Genomic DNA, 16,432 nt, shown 5'->3' with positions numbered 1-16,432 from the left:
TACGTCCTGCGGCCGGGGTTGGCCCCACAGCCCTCGGTGCATGGGACGGTGCTGCAGCCTCCCGAGCCACAGGCCGGGGCCGGCTCTTGTCTTTCTGAGTTACGGCTGACGTGGAGCCCCAGGGCCCACGATGTGCCACGGGCTGATCCCCGTGCCCTGGTGGGTGTGCCGGCCCGTGGGGGGCCGTGGGGGCCGTGTGGGCGCATCCACGCACACCCTGACGCCATGCTGGACGCAGGCCCCTGCTGGCTTCTGCGGCTGCAGGGCCAGAGGAGGGCGTGGCTGTCGCCCTGTGTCCGGGGCGGGCCTGGAGCGAGGGGCACGCGGAGCCGGTGAGGCCCCAGCTGCAGGGTGCCCCGGGGCTGCTCTGGGAGGGTGGACGGGGCGCTGGGTGGGGCAGCAGGCCTCAGGGTCTGCTGGCGGAGAGCGGGCGCCGGCGTGCATGTGGGCAGACCGGCGTCTGCGTGGGCTCGACCCCCAGCCTGTCCGGTCTCTGGGCAGGGGCCGGGGGAGGGGGGGCTGCCTGCGGGGCGCTGAGCCCCCACCTCTGGGGCCCGGGGCCCGGGTGCGCTCCGCCCGGGGGCCCCCCTCCCTGCCAGGCCGGCTCCTCCACCGCGGGGACCTGCCCCCGGGCTGGCAGCTGGGGCGCACGGGAGGGCCCCGCTCTGCCCTCTCCTGCCCCGCAGGGAGGTTGACTGGGCCGGGGGACCTGCCACCCACAGTCCGCAGCGCGTGGTGCGGGGCAGACCCCGCCGTCGGGCCGGGTGTCCGCGTGCAATCGATGCTCGTGCGCAGTGATTGTCGGGCCGGCGCTCCAGTCGCCAGAGCGAGTCTGAGGGGAGCGGGTGTCAATCCTCCTTCTAACGGGGCCCTGGCAGTCCTGCGGCTCCGGCGCCGCGTCTCGGGCTGCCGGTGCCGTCATCAACCACCAGGTGGAGCGGGACAGTGGGGCGCGCGGCCGCCGCGGGACAGGCGGCTGACAGCGGCTGTTTGTCATCGTGAGCTCCCCGCGCCCCTCAGCCTGCAGAGCGGGCTGCTCAGGGGACGCGTGGCCCTGCCGCGGGGTTTGGCCATCGGTAACCGTTTGCCGGAGGCCGGTCCCCACGCCGGGTGGTGCGGCTGCGAGGAGGCTGGTGAGAGCGCCTTGGGGCCTGTGGCCGCGGGCGGGAGGAGTGGCCAGTGGAGCCCGTGCCGTCCCCGACGTGCAGGTGTGAGGGTGGGTGGGGCACGTGGGCCCTGTCCTCCCCGCAGACACCCGCCAGGCCCCTGGGCCCGGGTGTCTGACGGCAGCAGGGCCGCCCCTGCCTTCGGGGTGCTGGGCACCGTCAGGCGCGCACGGGGAAAGTGGAGTGATTTATTAGACTCATAAAAATTCATACTTTGCGATTCCAGTCATCCTCCTCGTCTGACGCTTGTTAGAGCGCGGCCCCGGCAGCCTCCCCCCGCCGCGGGGGCGGGGCGCTCACCTCCCCGCTGAGGCTCTTTTGGGGCCGAGCACGCCGGCCGCCAGCGCTGGAGCCAGCGGCTGTCCCGGGTCAGGGGCTCGCCGAGGTGTCGTGGCTGTGCCCTCCTGGGGGCGGGGGGCACTGTGCACACCGCTGGCCCTGGGCTGGGGCTCTGGGGGCAGAGCGCAGCCAGAGCCCTCACCGCGGGGAAAGCCTGTTCGGGGGCCTGGCGGGCGTCCTGGGGGCGCAGCTGGGTCCGCAGGGGTGTGCCTGGCAGCCGTGGCGGAGGCTGCAGCGTGGCCTCCTCGGTGGTTTTCCAGGCTGGTGTCGGTGGGGGCGGAGCCCCTGCCTCTGCTTCCGAGGGGCCTGGAGCCCACGCCCCTGCAGCAGCCCCGCCCCCGGAGCAGCCCCGGCCTGGCCCAGGGGGGCAGGTGGTCACCTTCCTTCTCTGGGCCTCCGTCTCCCACCTGTGCCCCGCGGCCTCTGCGCCCTGTCAGCTGCACCGTGCGGTGGGCTCTGTGCTTCGGTGTGGAGGGGACGAGGCTGCCCACCTCTCCCAAGGAGGACTGTCCCTCAGTTTCCGGGTGGGGCCCTGGCTGCCCTCCCCAAGCCAAGAGGGGCAGGAATAGTGTCCGCTAACCCAGCTCACCGGCCAGACCGGGCTCCTGGTGCCCTTCCCCAGGTCCTGGGCTGAGTCCCACGCCAGCTGCCGATTCCCAGCAGCTGGAGGGAGGGGCATCGGGGGCCCCCAGCCCTGCGTCTACACCCGCCTGGCCTGGCTCAGGGCGGAACCGGAGGGCCCGGGGGTGGCAGTGGCCAGGTGCTGGCACGAAAGTCCCGGACGGCGGGGGTCGGGCGGCCAGGCTGTGCGAGCAGGAACCGCCCGCACGGGCCGTGTGTCTGGGGCGAGCGGCCCGGTGCACCTGCAGGGACCGCGGTGTGCCCTCGTGGGGGCGGCCCCGGTCAGTAGTGGGGGCCGTGGGGTCTCCTGGCCAGCTTTTCTCTGGCGGCGGCGGCAGCGGCTGGGATGCAGCGGCCCTCGCCTGGGCGAGGGTGGGGGAGGGGGCCCCCGGGGCCGCTCCTCTGTGGCACCCCACTTGGCGTTCCTCCTGGCCACTCCTCGCAGACCGCCTGCACCCACACAGCCTGTCCCGGCGGCCCCTGGGGCTGTCCCCCTTCCTCGGAGTCCAGGGTCCTCTTCGTCCCCAGATGCAGCCCTGGCTGCACCGCCTCCAGGGCTGTAGGGGTCACTGAGGTGACAGCTCAGAGGGGGTCAACTTTCAGAGCTGCCCTGGTGGACGGCCATGTCCAGGGAGGGCAGGCTGGAGCGGGCAGGGTTTGGAGGCCACTCCCCAGCCCTTCTGCTGGGCCCTGCCTCCCGGAGGGGCTCAGGACCTGGCCCTCGGGCCTGGCGCGGGGCATCCCGCCCAGGAGCAGAGCTTCGCCCGCGCGGCCCTCCCCGGGGCCAGCGTCCTGCCGGCGTGGCGTCTGCTCCGGACCCGGCCGTGGGCACCGCAGCCCCGCCAGGCTGGGCTCTGCACACAGCTCAGCCCGCGGTGGGCTCCCAGGCGCAGGGGCCGTGCCCTCCGCTCCGTGTCCGTTCCTGCGGGCGTCCTCCCAGGAGCGCACCCCTGCCTTGGCTGTGCCGCTGGGCTGCGGCCCCCACGGCGGCGCCTGTGCTCGGTGCACAGGAGGGCCCGCGTGCCCTCCCGGCCGCCCCTCGGCCTGGAGCGTGGCGATGCGAGCGGCCGGGCGGCCGCCGTGTGCGGGAGCAAGGGCCCCGCTGATGGATGGGCTCATATTCCGTCCAGATATGATGCCAGCAGTTTTCTGCGGTTTGTCTTCCGCTGCGGCAGTAAAGTTTTTAATTAGGAAAGCTAATGAGATCGATCAGTCATTAGCAGTGACCCCAGCGCGGCGGGCGGCGAGGGCCGTGTGTGCGGGCCTGATAAGGCCGCGGCGGCCGCGCCGGCAGTAAAGGCGCGAGGGGCTCCACGTGAGTGAGACCTGCCAGGGGAGCGCGCCCCGGAGGGGACTCGCAGCGCCGGGGTCCGCAGCGGGTGGGGGGGGAACACCAGCACCCTCCTGGGCGGCGTGGTCGCCTGCACAGACCCGCTGCCAGCCCCACGGCGGGGGGGGGGGGGGCGTGGACCGGGGGCCTTTCTGCCTGCCTCCCGGCACCCCCAGGGCGGGGCAAGTGACCGGAGGCTGGCGTTTTGAAGGGCGTCCACTCGGTTTGTGTCCTCTCGGGAGGGACAGCTGGGTGTGCACGAGGGGAACGCGGGAGGTTGATGGGAAGCTGGCTCCCCCGCGGGCCCCTCGTGCGCAGGGCTGTGCCGGGAGTGCGGCCGCGTCCCCAGGCCCGGGCCCAGCGGGGCCTCCTGGGGCGCAGAGCTGGGTGGGGGCGGGGCTCCTGCAGGAGGCTGGAGACGGCCACACCGTGTGGTGGGGCCAAGCCCGAGGGGCTCCTGGTGATGGGGACGGAGGCGACGAGGCTGCCAAGGAGGGACTCGGCCCCAGCGGGGGCCCCCCCAGCCTGCGCAGACGGGGCCCTGCAGAACGAGGGCCTGTGGCCCCCCGGTGCTCGGCCTATCCAGGGCGGCAGGCCCAGGTGGGTCTGCAGGGACGGGGTGTGGGCCCCAGTGGGGGGCCAGAGACGGGTGGACTGTCCAGATGTGGGGACCCTGGGAGCAGGGGGCCGGGGGGCCGAGGGGTCAGCTCGCACTTGGCAGCAGCTTACAGGAGACCTCGTGGTCTCAGGCTCTCGGTTGGGACCAGCCGTGACTGACTTTTGTTGGCCTCTCCTGGCCGGGGAGACCTTGTCCGGCGAGCATTCGTCCCCTGACGCCCACTGTGTGCTGGGTGCGGAGTGCGGCCCCGGCTGGGGGGCCGCTCCCTCAGCTCGCGCCCCCCCCCCCCCAGGCGATGCCGTGGCGCCTGTGGCTCCACTGAACTTCCCTCTCCTCCCCGGCCCCCCAGCTGCTGTCCTCGCGGGGGGGGGGGGACACAGCGACCGAGGGGAAGGAAGGGGGGAGGGTGAAAGAGAGGTCTCTGCCCTCAGTTCCCAGCATTCCCTGGGCCTCACGGTCGATGTGAGTGCAGCGGCTCCGTGGGGCGGGGCGGGCTTCTCCTGCACCAGCCGTCCCGGAGGGGCCCTGGGGCCCGAGCGCTGGGGGAGCCCTTGGGGGAGGAGCTCCCGGGGCTGGGCGCCACCCTGGAGGCCCGGCCGGGGGCTGGGGGCCTGCTGGGCCTGGGGCTGGAGCGGCGGTGCAACAGGTACTGCTTCTGTCTCTGGACCCGCAGCGGCTTCCGTGGTCTGGAAGTGGGGGGCTCTGGGTCTGGGCCAGGGGCCTGTGGGTGCTGGGAGGAGGTCGCCTTGCGCCCAGCGGAGCGGGCATGGGTCACGGTGCACTGCTCTGTGCCTCGGGGCAGGCTGGCGGCCACAAGCCCAACGTCCACCCACCCACGACCAGCTGCCTGGCCGAGCTGCCCAGCCCGGGCGTCTCTGCGGACAGAGCCCCGAGGAGCCCGTGGGGCCCCGCTGCGGTCCCTCTCCGCACAGGGCCCTGGGGTCGTGCCGGCGGCCGGGGGCCGGGGGCCGTGCGGAGGAGCCCGAGGCAGCCCAGCCCCGGGACGCCGGTCCCGGCGGCGTTAGCTCGGACGACCCGGGCAGCAGGAGCGGCGTGCTGTGGACGTCAGGCGGGGGGGACGCGTTCCTCGAGGCCGTGGGGGGGGTGCTGGCGGCCGAGCGGCGGCAGCTCAGGCGCAGCAGACGCCCGTCAGTGGTGGGAACGGCTCCAGGGCGGAGGAGAGCCGGGGAGGGCGAAGGCTTGGGGGGCACGTGCGAGGGGCCGCCCGAGAGACCCCCCTGCTGCCCGAGGGAGCCCTGGGCAGTCGGGGGCCGGCCTGGAGTCCGGGGGTCGGCTGCCCGCCCGCCGGGGGCCGCTGCTCTGCTCCCCGAGGCCGCGTCCTCAGTGCCCCAGCAGAGCCCCGCCTCGCGGCTGGGGCCCGGCCCGCTCCGGGGGCTCCGGGCTGCGGGGCGCTCAGGGGCACGCCTGCGCCGCGGGGCGCAGGGCTGCCGTGAGGGGCGACGGGCGTCCCTGCCGGCCTCCGCTGACCGCCGCCCGGGGTTCTCTCCGCAGCCGCCCGCCCGAGCAGCCTGCGGAGCCCTCCCGCCAGCAAGGTGATCCGGACCCGGTACCGCATCGTCAAGAAGACCCCAGCGTCGCCTCTCAGCACGGCCCCCTTCCCCCTGTCCCTGCCTTCCTGGCGGACGCGGCGGCTCTCCCTGTCCAGGTGAGCGGGCCCGAGGTCACGGGGGTCGGGGTGGGGGCGGGAGTGGCAGGGGCGGCGTGGGGCTGAGCTCGCCACTTGCCGGTGCTTGGCCTCCAGTTTGCCGGCTGGGGAACGGGCTCGTCTTTCTGCTCAGCGGTCTTGGCCGCGGATAGACGGCACCCGCCCCCACTGTCAGCCGGCCGGCAGCTGGCCGCGTGTGGCCGTGGCGTCTGTCAGGGAGAGACCCGTGGTGAGAGAGGCCGGGCGCCCTCGGGACCCTGCGAGCCAAGCTTGCCGGGAACCCGCGAACTGCTGCAGGGGGGCAGCCGCACACGCCCCCTCGGCAGTGCTGTGCCCGCAGCCCGGCTGCTTCTGGCTGAGCCGGCGGCGCAGGGTGCGGTGGCCCCGCCTCCTCTCCTGGGCGCCCTGGGCACAGCCGCAGGAGGGCGTCAGAAGGCAGGGTGGCCGTGTTGGGGCCCTCTCCCGAGGCTGCAGCCAGGGGGCTTCGGGAGGCCCCGTCTTGGAGGCGGGAGGGGTGGCGGCCCTGGCAGGTGGGCGGGAGACCCTGTCCCTCTGCCTTCCAGCCGCCCTCGGGAGCCTGCTGCCCGGGGAGCAGCGTGAGCAAGGCCCCTCGGTCCAGGCTGGGCTTCCAGCTGGGCACACGGCCTCTGGCCAGAGGCTGTGAGGCCGGGCCGCGGGGCGGAGCGGCAGGACGCCCGAGGCAGGGCCCTGCCGCCACCTCACAGGCCCTGCCGCCCGCCGAGACGGCCTGGTTCTGGGGCCAAGTGTGTGTGGGCGCCCGGCCTGCCCCGCTGCTCCCTCGCCGCCAGGCTGCGGCGGGCTGGGTCCTGCCGCCTGAGCCTCCGGAGGCGATAGCTGGTGGAAGTGTATGTTAAATTAATTTTACTGCACTTTTTGCAATATTTTTGTTTTAAATGGATTTATAAGATCCTTGGGGACTATTTCTACAAATTTATGAAGACAATTTCATTCTCTCGATAAGGCTGGATTTACACCTGCTATTTCCATATTAATTTGCCGCGCTAAGTGGGTCTCGTCCTCTTCCGTCCCCTGTCTGGCGAGCGCGGCCCTTCCTAATGCAGCCTCCCCTCACTGAATCACTGCGCGCGGGAGTCAGGGTCGAGCTAAATTAACTTAAGTTAATTTACTTAATAAGAGCCCAGATCACCACGAATGAGGTTCAGATTTATGGATTCTTGCTCCTGCCTCCCCTCTTGCCCTAGGTGGCCTGGTCCCACCTGCTGGCCAGGCCCCGCCTCTCCCGGGGGGCGGCCAGGGCTGGGGGTGACTTGTCAGGGTGGCCCCAGCGAGGCCCCTCCCCCAGGAACCGTGAGGGTGGGGGTTTGGGTCCAGCTGTGGCCCGGTGGGGTGGTGGGGTCACTGCGTGAAGCGGGAGCCGGCCCGGCAGGACGAGTGTGCCCGGAGCCCCTGTGTGGTGGGGGCAGCCTGGTCAGGGGGGCGGCAGGGCGGAGAGGGGCCTACGAGCCGTGTGGGCACGTGGGCCGGGTCCCTCTTGGGTCAGGAGGATAGGCTGGGCCCTTGGGGGAGGTCCAGCTGCCAGCCGGGCATCACCACCGGCCCACTGGCCCCTGCAGGCTCCCGCAGGCAGCTGGGCCCCTCGGCTCCGTGCAGCCCCCCCGAGTGGTGCCGGGTGCCGGAAGGCTCGGCCCCTGCCCGGGGAGGCACGGCGACCCCACCTCGGGAGGGCCCTGCAGCGACCTCGAGGGGACCCTGGGCTGGGGCCTGTGCCGTGGCTTCTGGGAGGGCGGGGGGCAGGGTGCTGAGGGCTGGCTGGCCGCCAGTGGGCTGGGCTTCCTTTGCTGAGGTCGCCTGTGTCCCGGCCAGGCTGCCTCCTCATCAGAGCGACTGCCCACCCGCTGGCCGGCCGCTGTCGGCAGTGCACACCTCGGCTCGGCCGTCGAGGTGGCAGGAGGGGCTGGGCCCGAGGCGGGGGCCGAGGCCAGGGCCAGTCTGACGCCCACCCACCCACCCACCCACCCACGGCCTTCAGCTGCACCGGGGGGAGGCCCTGGAGCTGGCCGGTCTTGGCCGAGTCCTCTGCCTCTGCCGGGGGCAGCTGCAGGCCCCTGGGCCCTCCCCAGGCAGGAGGGGCCTCGGGGCTGTCCCACTGGGCAGTCGGCCTGAGCCTGGGGGCCAGGGGCTCTTCTCGGGCCTCTGGATCTGTGCCCCCAGGGAGGGAGGACACCCCCGGGGGGGCCGGCAGGCAGACTCGGGCAGCCTGGTGGCCCTGGACCTCGATCTCCCGCAGACGCTCACTGAGGGGTGTGGTCGCTGCGGGGAGGGGGGTGCACGCCTTGTGTGCTGGGGGCTGTCGTCCTGGGGGGCTGGGACCCTGGTGGGCGCTGCGCACCGTGTGGCCCTGGGCAAGTGGGGCGGTGTCGGGGGTCGCACCCAACAGCCAGGGGCTGGCAGGCCCCTGCCCCCTGCTGGGGGACGGCGCAGCCCCTCACAGTGGCAGTGGGGTCACCATGTGGGGTCCTGCGCCACGCCTTGGGAGGACTGTGCAGGCGCCAGAGTCGCCGCCATCCCCGTTCCCTGAGGGCTCACCCCATGTCAGGGCCCCTCTCCTCCCCCACGGAGCTGGCACCCCTCCCAGGAAAGGCCTGTCCCTTCTGCACGCTCTGAGCTGCTGCTCCCCCCACCCCACACCCCCCGCCAGCGCCCACTCGGCTCTGGGCGGGGGTGCCGCTCCTTCCGGACGTGCACGGAACGTGGCTCTCGGCCGGTGTCCCTTGGGGCCCAGCACGCAGGGAGCTTCGTGGCAGCGACCCCCCGGGTCCTCAGCCCACAGGGGGCCTGGCAGGGCCCGAGGACTCCGGACCGTGCCGCCCAGACCGGCCCCGGGGCTCCGGGTCTTCGGCCGGGCCCGGACGAGCGTGGGTTTGCGGCTCCTGGCGTGAGGTCTCTGGTTTGCCCGTGGTCTCCCTGGCGGCCAGCTGGTTCGTCAGTCTGGTTCACGTGTCCCCGCTGCGCTGGGGTGCGGCTCGGCCCCTGAGCTGCCTGTCCCGGTTCCCTCCCCGCACCCACCCCACGAGAGTCTGCGGACAGACGGACGGACGGACGGATGAGCCCTGTGCCCAAGTGGCTGCGTCGGAGGCTCTCGCCCATCTCTTGCTCGCGCCCGTGCCGCGGACCTTCAGCGACCTCTGGGCGGCTCGACGCGGTTGGGGCCGCGGCTCCGAGGGCTCCGAAGCGCTGCTCTCGCCTGACGGCTCGTTAAAGGGGGGCTCAGCCCAGGACGAGCAGGGCCCCCGCCGGGAGGCCGGGGTCCCCGAGGCCGCCCTCCACCCGCCTGGCCCCAGGCTCCTCCCTCTGCGCTGCGGGCTGCGGGCCTGGGGCTCAGCCCACCCCTGTCCCCCAGTCTCCCGCGGTGACCCTCGGGGGGGGGGGGGGGGGGGGGGCCTCTGTGCTGATGGGAGTCTGCGTCTCCAGAGGCGTCTCCAGGGGCAACGCAGGAGCAGCTCGCAGCGGCCCTGCACCCTTCCTTCCCCGGGGCCGTGGCTGGGTGCGCCTGCTCCCCCTCCCCCTCTTCTCGGCCCTCTGCATGCGTGTGGCCCCTCGACCCAGAGCGCCGCCCCTCGGCTGAGGTCACGCCTCTTCAGCCCCGTGGAGGCCAGGGCCAGCCCAACGCAGACCCACCCTGTCTCTCGGGCGCCTCCGCAGCGTCTCTGGGCTCGTCTGCCACGAGGCTCAGGCTTGAGGGCAGGAGGCTGTGGGTGGCGGCGCTGGGCGGCCTGAGAGGCCCTGCTGTCACCATGCCGCCTGCTGCCCGGGGCCTGACCACCTGACCCTGCCCTGAGACCCCCTGGCTGCCCAGCCACGGGCTTCTCTGCCCGGGTGTCAGCGGGGAGGTGCATCCGGCCTGGGTGTGCTCCTCCTCCTCCTCCTCGCTGGGCTTCCGCTGCCCCTGCCCCTGCCCCCCCGAGAGAGCGGCTCCAGCCCTCCCCCCCGGAAGGCGCCCGGGCCCTCGTCCCCTGGGACTTCCTGCCCCCGCCCAGCACCAGGCACCCTGTGCAGAGCCAGGCCCCCCCCCCCCCCGGGCCGTGGTGGACGCAGGCTGCCGGCCCCTGTTTCTGGTCTCTGCGGCGGCCCCTGGGGGGTACGTGGGACTCGGGTCGGGGGGTGTGACTTCGGGTAGAGCCCTGTCCCTGCGGCCTCGGCTCCCTTTCTGCCCCGGCACGGTGCTGGGCGTCACGGTCCCCTCAACCCTCACCTCCCCCCCTGCGGTGGCTCGCGGTGGTTCTGTCGGCGTCCCCCTGGTGACCGCTGGTGTTGGACACCCACCGCGGCCTCTCCACGGCCTGCCCTCGTCTCCCTTCGTGGGAGACTCTCGGTCCTCCGCGCCTCCCTTTCTTCCAAAGGGTGCACCCGTTCACTTTCAGAGAGCGGGGGAGGGGGGGACGAGGATCGGGAGGGAAGCGCCCTGTGCGAGAGGGACATCGATCGGTCACCCCCCCACACACCCTGAGCTGGGGGGGGACGCACGGCCACACCAGCTGGGGCCGAGCCGGGGCCTTGTGGGAGCCGGTTCCACCTGGCGAGGGCGGAGCCCTCCGCCTCCTGCACTGAGGGGCCTTGTTTCCCGCCCGGGAGGCTGCTGGTGGGTGCAGCGGCTCAGCCCTTGTGCCGAGGCCACCTTGCACCAGCCTGCTCCCCGGGTCAGAGGGCGGGATCGAGTGCCCCTCCCCCGGGGCCCCTCTGGGCTGTGATCTCTGCCGGCACCGGCCGTGCTGCTGTGCCCCTGGAACCCTGCAGGTGTGACGCCCCTGGGGGATGGAGCCCGGGGGGGCGCCCGGTCTTTCCGGGGCTCCTGGGCTGGCGGGGTGGGGTCTGGCAGGCTCTGGCTCTACCCTGGCCCAGGGCCCGTGCTGGCCCCGCCCTCCGCCCTCACACTGGTTCCCCAGCGCCCCGCCCTCCCTCCATGCCCGCGCTGGGGTGGCGTCGGAGCGGAGGCCTGACCCGAGATGACGGGGAGGGTGCCCCAGAGCCCTTGGTGGCCGGGCTCCGGCTGGGGCGACCCCTCGGCCTCCTCTGGCAGGTGTTGGAGGGCCCTGCTTTATGGGGGCCGCGGCGCCCGCTCCCCGAGCGCTGTAGCAGTTAATGTGACGGCCTCGCGCACCGGGCTCATTTTTATAATTTTTTACTTTATGAAACAGGACAGGGAGCTTAGTGACTTATTACTATTCATTTCGTTTCAATGCAGTAAATATTGATTCAGTTGGGGGTTTTCAATTTAAACTACTTGGCGATTATATAAAATATTACTGCCTGTGAGATTACGCTCACCGATCCCTTCGGCTGCTCATTAGGAAGGAGGACCGCGGCGGCCCCTCTGCCTCCATCACTCTAACCGACGGGCCGGGCGCCGCTCCGTGCGGGGGGTGGGGGCCTGCCTGCGGGGGCCCGGCAGCGAGGACGCAACTCTTAATTTGGAAGCCGGTTCAAAGCGCGCCTGGGCCCGTTACTCATTTATTTCTCTGTCTGTCTGGGGCGGGCGGGCCACCTGGCTGTCGGCAGCCCCGGCAGCGGGGGCACCTGCCTGTGCTCCTTCGCTGGGCCTGGGGAGGGGCCGGGGCTCGGCAGGGGCGTGGGGATGCGGGGCCTTGACCTCACCCTCCTGGGTGGCCTGCGCGGTGGGCGAGGGGCCCGAGGCGTCGCTGGCAGAGACCAGCCTCACCCCCCCCACCCCCCGGCGCCTGGTCCAGAGGTCCGGGCCCAGGCCCTGGCCGGCAGCGCACACCCTGCGTGTGCCGGGCTCCCGCTGGCACACAGACCCGCACGGGCCTTCTGCCTCCCTCCCTCCCTCCCCCCTTGTGGTTCTGCTGGTGGTCAGCCACCCGCCGAGGAGGGCGGCCAGTGGACGCCCTGCCAGCCTCTCTGGCATCTGGGCCTTGGGAGCCGGGCACCCCGGGTCTGCTCGCTCGTTCGGCCCTGGTCCCCACGGGGCCCGCAGCTCTGGGGCTGCCCTGGTGCGGTGCCGGAGGACGGCGCTCAGCACTGCAGAGGGGCGGGCGCCTGTTCCCTGGGCCCCCGGGGCCACCCAGCTCCCAGGGAGCCCCGTGCTCCCAAAGTGGGGGGCAGCTGTGGGCAGCTGACACACCACCTCTGTCAGTCTGAACCTCTGGCCCTGTGACAGCTGCCCCCCCTCGAGAGGTCTGTGCTGCTGCTCCCTCCCTGGTGGGGCCCCGGTGTGTGCGTGCGATGGCCCGGGTGGCCGGGCACCGTCTGCAGGGGGCGTCGGGGGAGGTGGTGCCGGGCACAAGAGCCCTCTCCCCTGCCAGCTCAGGCCGGGGCCTGCCAGTCGCTGGGGCCGGTCACCCGCCTCTGGGCCCTTGGTGAGCTGGCCTGGGCGTGTCCCTGGCGTCCGTGTCCCTGAGGCCGTGCTGCTAGGCAGGAGGTGACTGGCAGGGCACAGTGCGCTCTGCCTCCCTGGCCTGGGCTCTGCCACCGGTCCCTGCTGGGGTGGTCTCGTCCTCTGGCCCCGCCCCCAGACCCGCTGGTCTCCGGCGTCTGCGAGTGTCTCTCAGGCCCTCGGGCTCTTGTCTGCCCCTGGGGCCCTGCCCTGCCTTTTCTGCCATTGCCTCCGGGCGTCTGTGTCTTCCCCTGTCCCCTGGGGAGGGCCGTGCTGAGAGTCCCTGTGCTGCCCCTGCGCTGGCACAGCCCCCATGCCCACCCCCCTGCTGCATGGCCGTGAGCCCGGGCCCAGCTCTCTTGCTTGGGGGCACACAGCATCTGGAGGCCCCTCCCGAGCTGCGCGGTGTGGCCTCAGCCCACCCAGCAGCCCGCAGGCCTGCCCTGGGGGGTCGCGGCCGGAGGGGCCGGCGGGCAGGCGTGCTCCTTGCCCAGGCCTTGCTCCTGGTGGACCAGACCCATGGGGCAGGACCGGGCAGGGGGCCTGTGAGACACCACCGCCACCAGGGCGGGACTGCAGGGCCGGGCGCCGCCCCGGGCCCCGGGTGGGCCAGGTGGAGCGATTCCTGATGCACCAGGAGGAGGTCCCTTCTGTTTGCCCGGGAGGAGCTTTGTTCTGCAAACGGCAGGACTGCTGAGGAGGGGGCCTTCTGAGGGCCCGGGGCGGGGGGGCTGGTCCCTGGGGGACGGGTTGGAGGATCACCCTCGGGGAGACCCGTGCCCAGGCCACCCCTTGCCCGAGTTGTGGGCCCTCACGTGACTGCTGGTGCCCCTGGGTGTCCCTGGAAATGACGAGCAGAGGCCGAGGAAAGCACCGCCCCCGGAAGAAGGAAGACGCCCCGTCACCCCCCGCACCTGGTGGCCGACACCGCGGGACGCCGCTGGAGTGCTGCTCTGTGACCCGGTGTCAGAGGCGGTGGTGGGGGTGCTCGGGTGACCGGTGCCACGGTGGCCTCTGCTTGTCTGTTGGCCGATCGAACCCCGACCCTCCTTCCCTGCTCAGGGCTGGGCCAGGGCCTCTGCAGACTCGGGGGGCGCTGCCCCGGGGCCTGGGCACACAGCCGCATGGGCCCCGTCGGACTGCCAGCCGCAAGTGCTCCCCGGGCCCTAGGCAGCCCCCGGTGACCTGGCCACTGCCTCGCCCCAGGACCCATTCTCCAGTGTCGTCCGCGGTTCTCTGGCCAGGAGGCGCCCCTGGGGTGTGGGCGTACCCAAGGAGGCACTGGGCCCAGGGGAGGGTGGGGGGTGTGGGTCCCCAGCCCTGGCTCCGGCGCTCCCCTCCCCCACCCTGCCTGCCTTCTGCAATCGCCTCGCTCACCCCACCCCACTGCTGTGTGAGTGACTCGGTGTCCTCGTCCTCCGAGAGGGGACCCTGGGCGAGCCCCCCCCCCCCCCCGTCCCTCCAGGGGTCCTCCCCGGCCGCTCGGGGCCCTGGCCGGGGTCGCGGTACGGAAGGGCCGTCAGCGGGTCTGCTGCCACTGCAGGCGCAGGCCCTGGTGTTTTGTCTCAGCGTCCGTCCCCAGGGGGTGGCAGCTGCAGGTGCAGACACCTCTGTGATCACGGGCACAACGGCCCTGCCTGCCGGTCCCCCAGCCGCCCTCTGCTGGCAGGGCAGCCACCGCGGCCAGGGGCGCTGCGGGCAGAGCCGCTTTATTTTCCTCCGACTTCCCTCCGAGTCAGCAAGGTCCCCGCGGCGGCCCTGCCCGCTCCCCCGAGTGCGCCCCAGTTTAATTTGCGGTTAGATGTCTGTTAGGGCTGCGTCCGCTGCCCGAGTCAGCACTTAATTGGCAAGGCGCTTGATTTAACAGCGTGGGAGCCTCCGCCGGAAAAATGGCTTGAATAAATCACTGCCTGACGCCAGAAAATAGATATAATCTCAGCATTAACTACATTAATAGTAGCAGGAGCCGAATTAAGAAGGCCATAAAGCATAGGTGGGGGAGCGTAAATTACCGCCCGGCTCTGTCCTCTCTGCGATCTGGGCTCCTTCAGGGGCGGGGCGCTGCTCCGGTTTCTCCAGGCTCCGCCCACCAGAGGCCCCGCCCCCAGCCTGCGTGTGGGCGGGGCGGGGCGGGGTCTGCAGTAGGCACCCGGGCCCTGGAGGGGTTGCCTTGACCCGGCTGCCTCGCATCTCCAGCTCCCGCCCACCCCGCACTCAGCACCTCCCCAGACACGGCCCTGGCCAAGCCCTTCCCCCCGGGGCCGTCCTCTGTGCAGCAGGTGCCGGCTGCACTTCACCCCCCGCAGCAGCGCTTGGGCGCCCGGCTCTGACCTCCCCTGCCTCCACCTGCTCCCTCCCACGGATGGCCTCTGCCCTCCGTGTTGTCTGCAGCCTGGAAGACTTCTTGGAGGAGGAGACTCTTGGCTTGTAGGTTGGGTAGACACAACGTGATCACCATTTAGGCCCCACGTTGGGCCAGCTGTTGAAATCGCTCCCTTTGTCATTACTGTTTGTCTTTCCCAGTGAGATCTGTTCGTCCAGGGCAGGCCTGCGCGGGTCTGGCTGTCCGGGTGCCCCTCGGGGCTTGGGGGGGCGAGGCGAGCGGTTGCATCTCCGCGTGCCCCTCGCAGTGCTGGCCGCCGTTGCCACCCGTCGCCGCCCGCGGAGGAGGCCCTCCAGGCACGTCTCCGTGTGTCCGTGGTCCCGGTCAGGTCCAGCACTCGGCTGTGCCTCCTGGCCGTCCGCCCTGGTGCGGTTCTGACGCGCTCGCAGGGCCCTCGGCCGCTCGCCCCGCTCTCAGTGCCGCCGTTGTCACACTCCATCCGCGAGGGTCTCCGGCAGAGCCCATGCTTCCCTGCACCTGCCCCCCCCCCCCCCCCCCCCGCCGTCGCTCTTCCAGGATGACACCCGGAACAGCCCTGCCCGAGCCCGCGCGAGCTCCGTTGCCTCTCGTTCAGGCTTTACATTTGACACTTGGATCTGCTGGGGTTTGTGTGGGGCGTGGTGCACGGTTAAAGTTCAGGCTTAGCTTTGCACGGTGGTCCCGTTTGTGGCACAGTTGGGCTTTCCCCCTTGTTCAAAGATGCCGCCGTCGTCACGCTCAAGCGCTTGTCCCTGCAGCCGGCTTCAGCCTCCCTTTGCAGGATGCCTGCGGCTGTGTCTTCAGGGGTCAGGTCAGTGGCCCCTGTCCTGTGCGCCCACCACCCAGCCGCGGGGGCCCACCCCACAGGGGGCCCTCCTCTCGCTCCTGTCAGGAGAGACTAGTTCTGGGTCAGAGTTTCTGAGCTTCACGGGAACGGGGTTGTGCGGCAGGTGCTGCTGGGCATCTGACCCCTTCTGTCCGCGGTGCGGCACGGGGTGGAGCCCAGACCCCAGTGTGGCGGCTGTGTTCGGAGGCAGGGCCTTTGCCCAGGTCAGCGAGGAGGTTCACTGAGGTCGTAGGGTGGGGCCCTCATCCAATGGGACCAGGTGCCTCCCTGGGGGGCGGGGGGCCAGATCACCCTCTGTAGATACACCGAGGAGAGGCCGTGCGGCCTGGCACGAGGCTCCAGCCGTCGGTCTGCAGGCCGGGAGGAGAGGCCTTGCTGGGAGCTGGCACTGTGACCTTGGACTTTCGGCCTCCAGAGCCGAGGAGGTCAGCGTCTATGGGTGAGGGCAGGTGGGCGCGGCGGCCTGCCGAGGTCCGGGTGTGCGCTGCCGGCCGACGCTCAAGGCCACCGCTGCGGGGGCCTTTCGCCCACTCCTGGGTCTTCTCGTGGGGGTGCTGGCGCCCTCCCTGCACCGCAGTCATTCCCTCCTCTGGCCACTCTGCTGCTCCAGCGTTCACACTCGGCCTGCGACAAGTGTGACCTTCTGCTGGTGGCCAGGGGTGGGTGCCTGGGTCCCTCTGCCTCCTCACAGGTGCGCGTTTTATTGGAACTGGCCGCTCGCCCTGTGCATCACCACGCAGGTGCCAGGCCGGTGCCGCTCCCGGTCTCCGTCCGCCTGGGCGTGTTCGTGCGGCAGCTGGCCCTCTCCGCTCCGACTCCCAGCAGCTTCTGCTGTTGCGCTCGTGGGCCTGTCCCTGGTGTTGCTGTGGGCGCTGCCGCAGTCCCAGGGACCAGGCTGCGCTGGCTCTGTGGCCCCAGGAAGAGACGTCCCACTGGGGTCTTCGGGGGGGTGGGTGCTGGCCCCTCACTTTATCAGTCTCTCTGGGTAGCAGGGACGCACGGGGCCCCCGAGTGCTTGTGGTGTCTGGGTGTTGCGATGTTTCCCCTTGGCCACACACCCCTGGTTTGAACGGCCCTTGGCGCCCTCAGCGTCCCCCAGCTAGGATGCA

General features: G+C 71.8%; 1 protein-coding gene across 1 annotated transcript in view; it reads left to right on the top strand.

The window, feature by feature from the left end:
* Positions 1-16,432, top strand: part of ZC3H3 (zinc finger CCCH-type containing 3) — a 43,200-nt gene that overhangs the window by 9,284 nt on the left and 17,484 nt on the right. Inside the window, exon 4 of the mRNA XM_028533713.2 lies at positions 5,588-5,741. Coding sequence (XP_028389514.1) covers positions 5,588-5,741 — 154 coding nt within the window. The remainder of the gene's footprint in view (positions 1-5,587; positions 5,742-16,432) is intronic.

Source organism: Phyllostomus discolor, chromosome 7 (genome assembly GCF_004126475.2).
Source record: "Phyllostomus discolor isolate MPI-MPIP mPhyDis1 chromosome 7, mPhyDis1.pri.v3, whole genome shotgun sequence".
NCBI classification, from domain to species: Eukaryota; Metazoa; Chordata; class Mammalia; order Chiroptera; family Phyllostomidae; genus Phyllostomus; species Phyllostomus discolor.
Note: the sequence above shows the minus strand (reverse complement) of the source record. Positions and strands in the feature narration are given on the sequence as shown.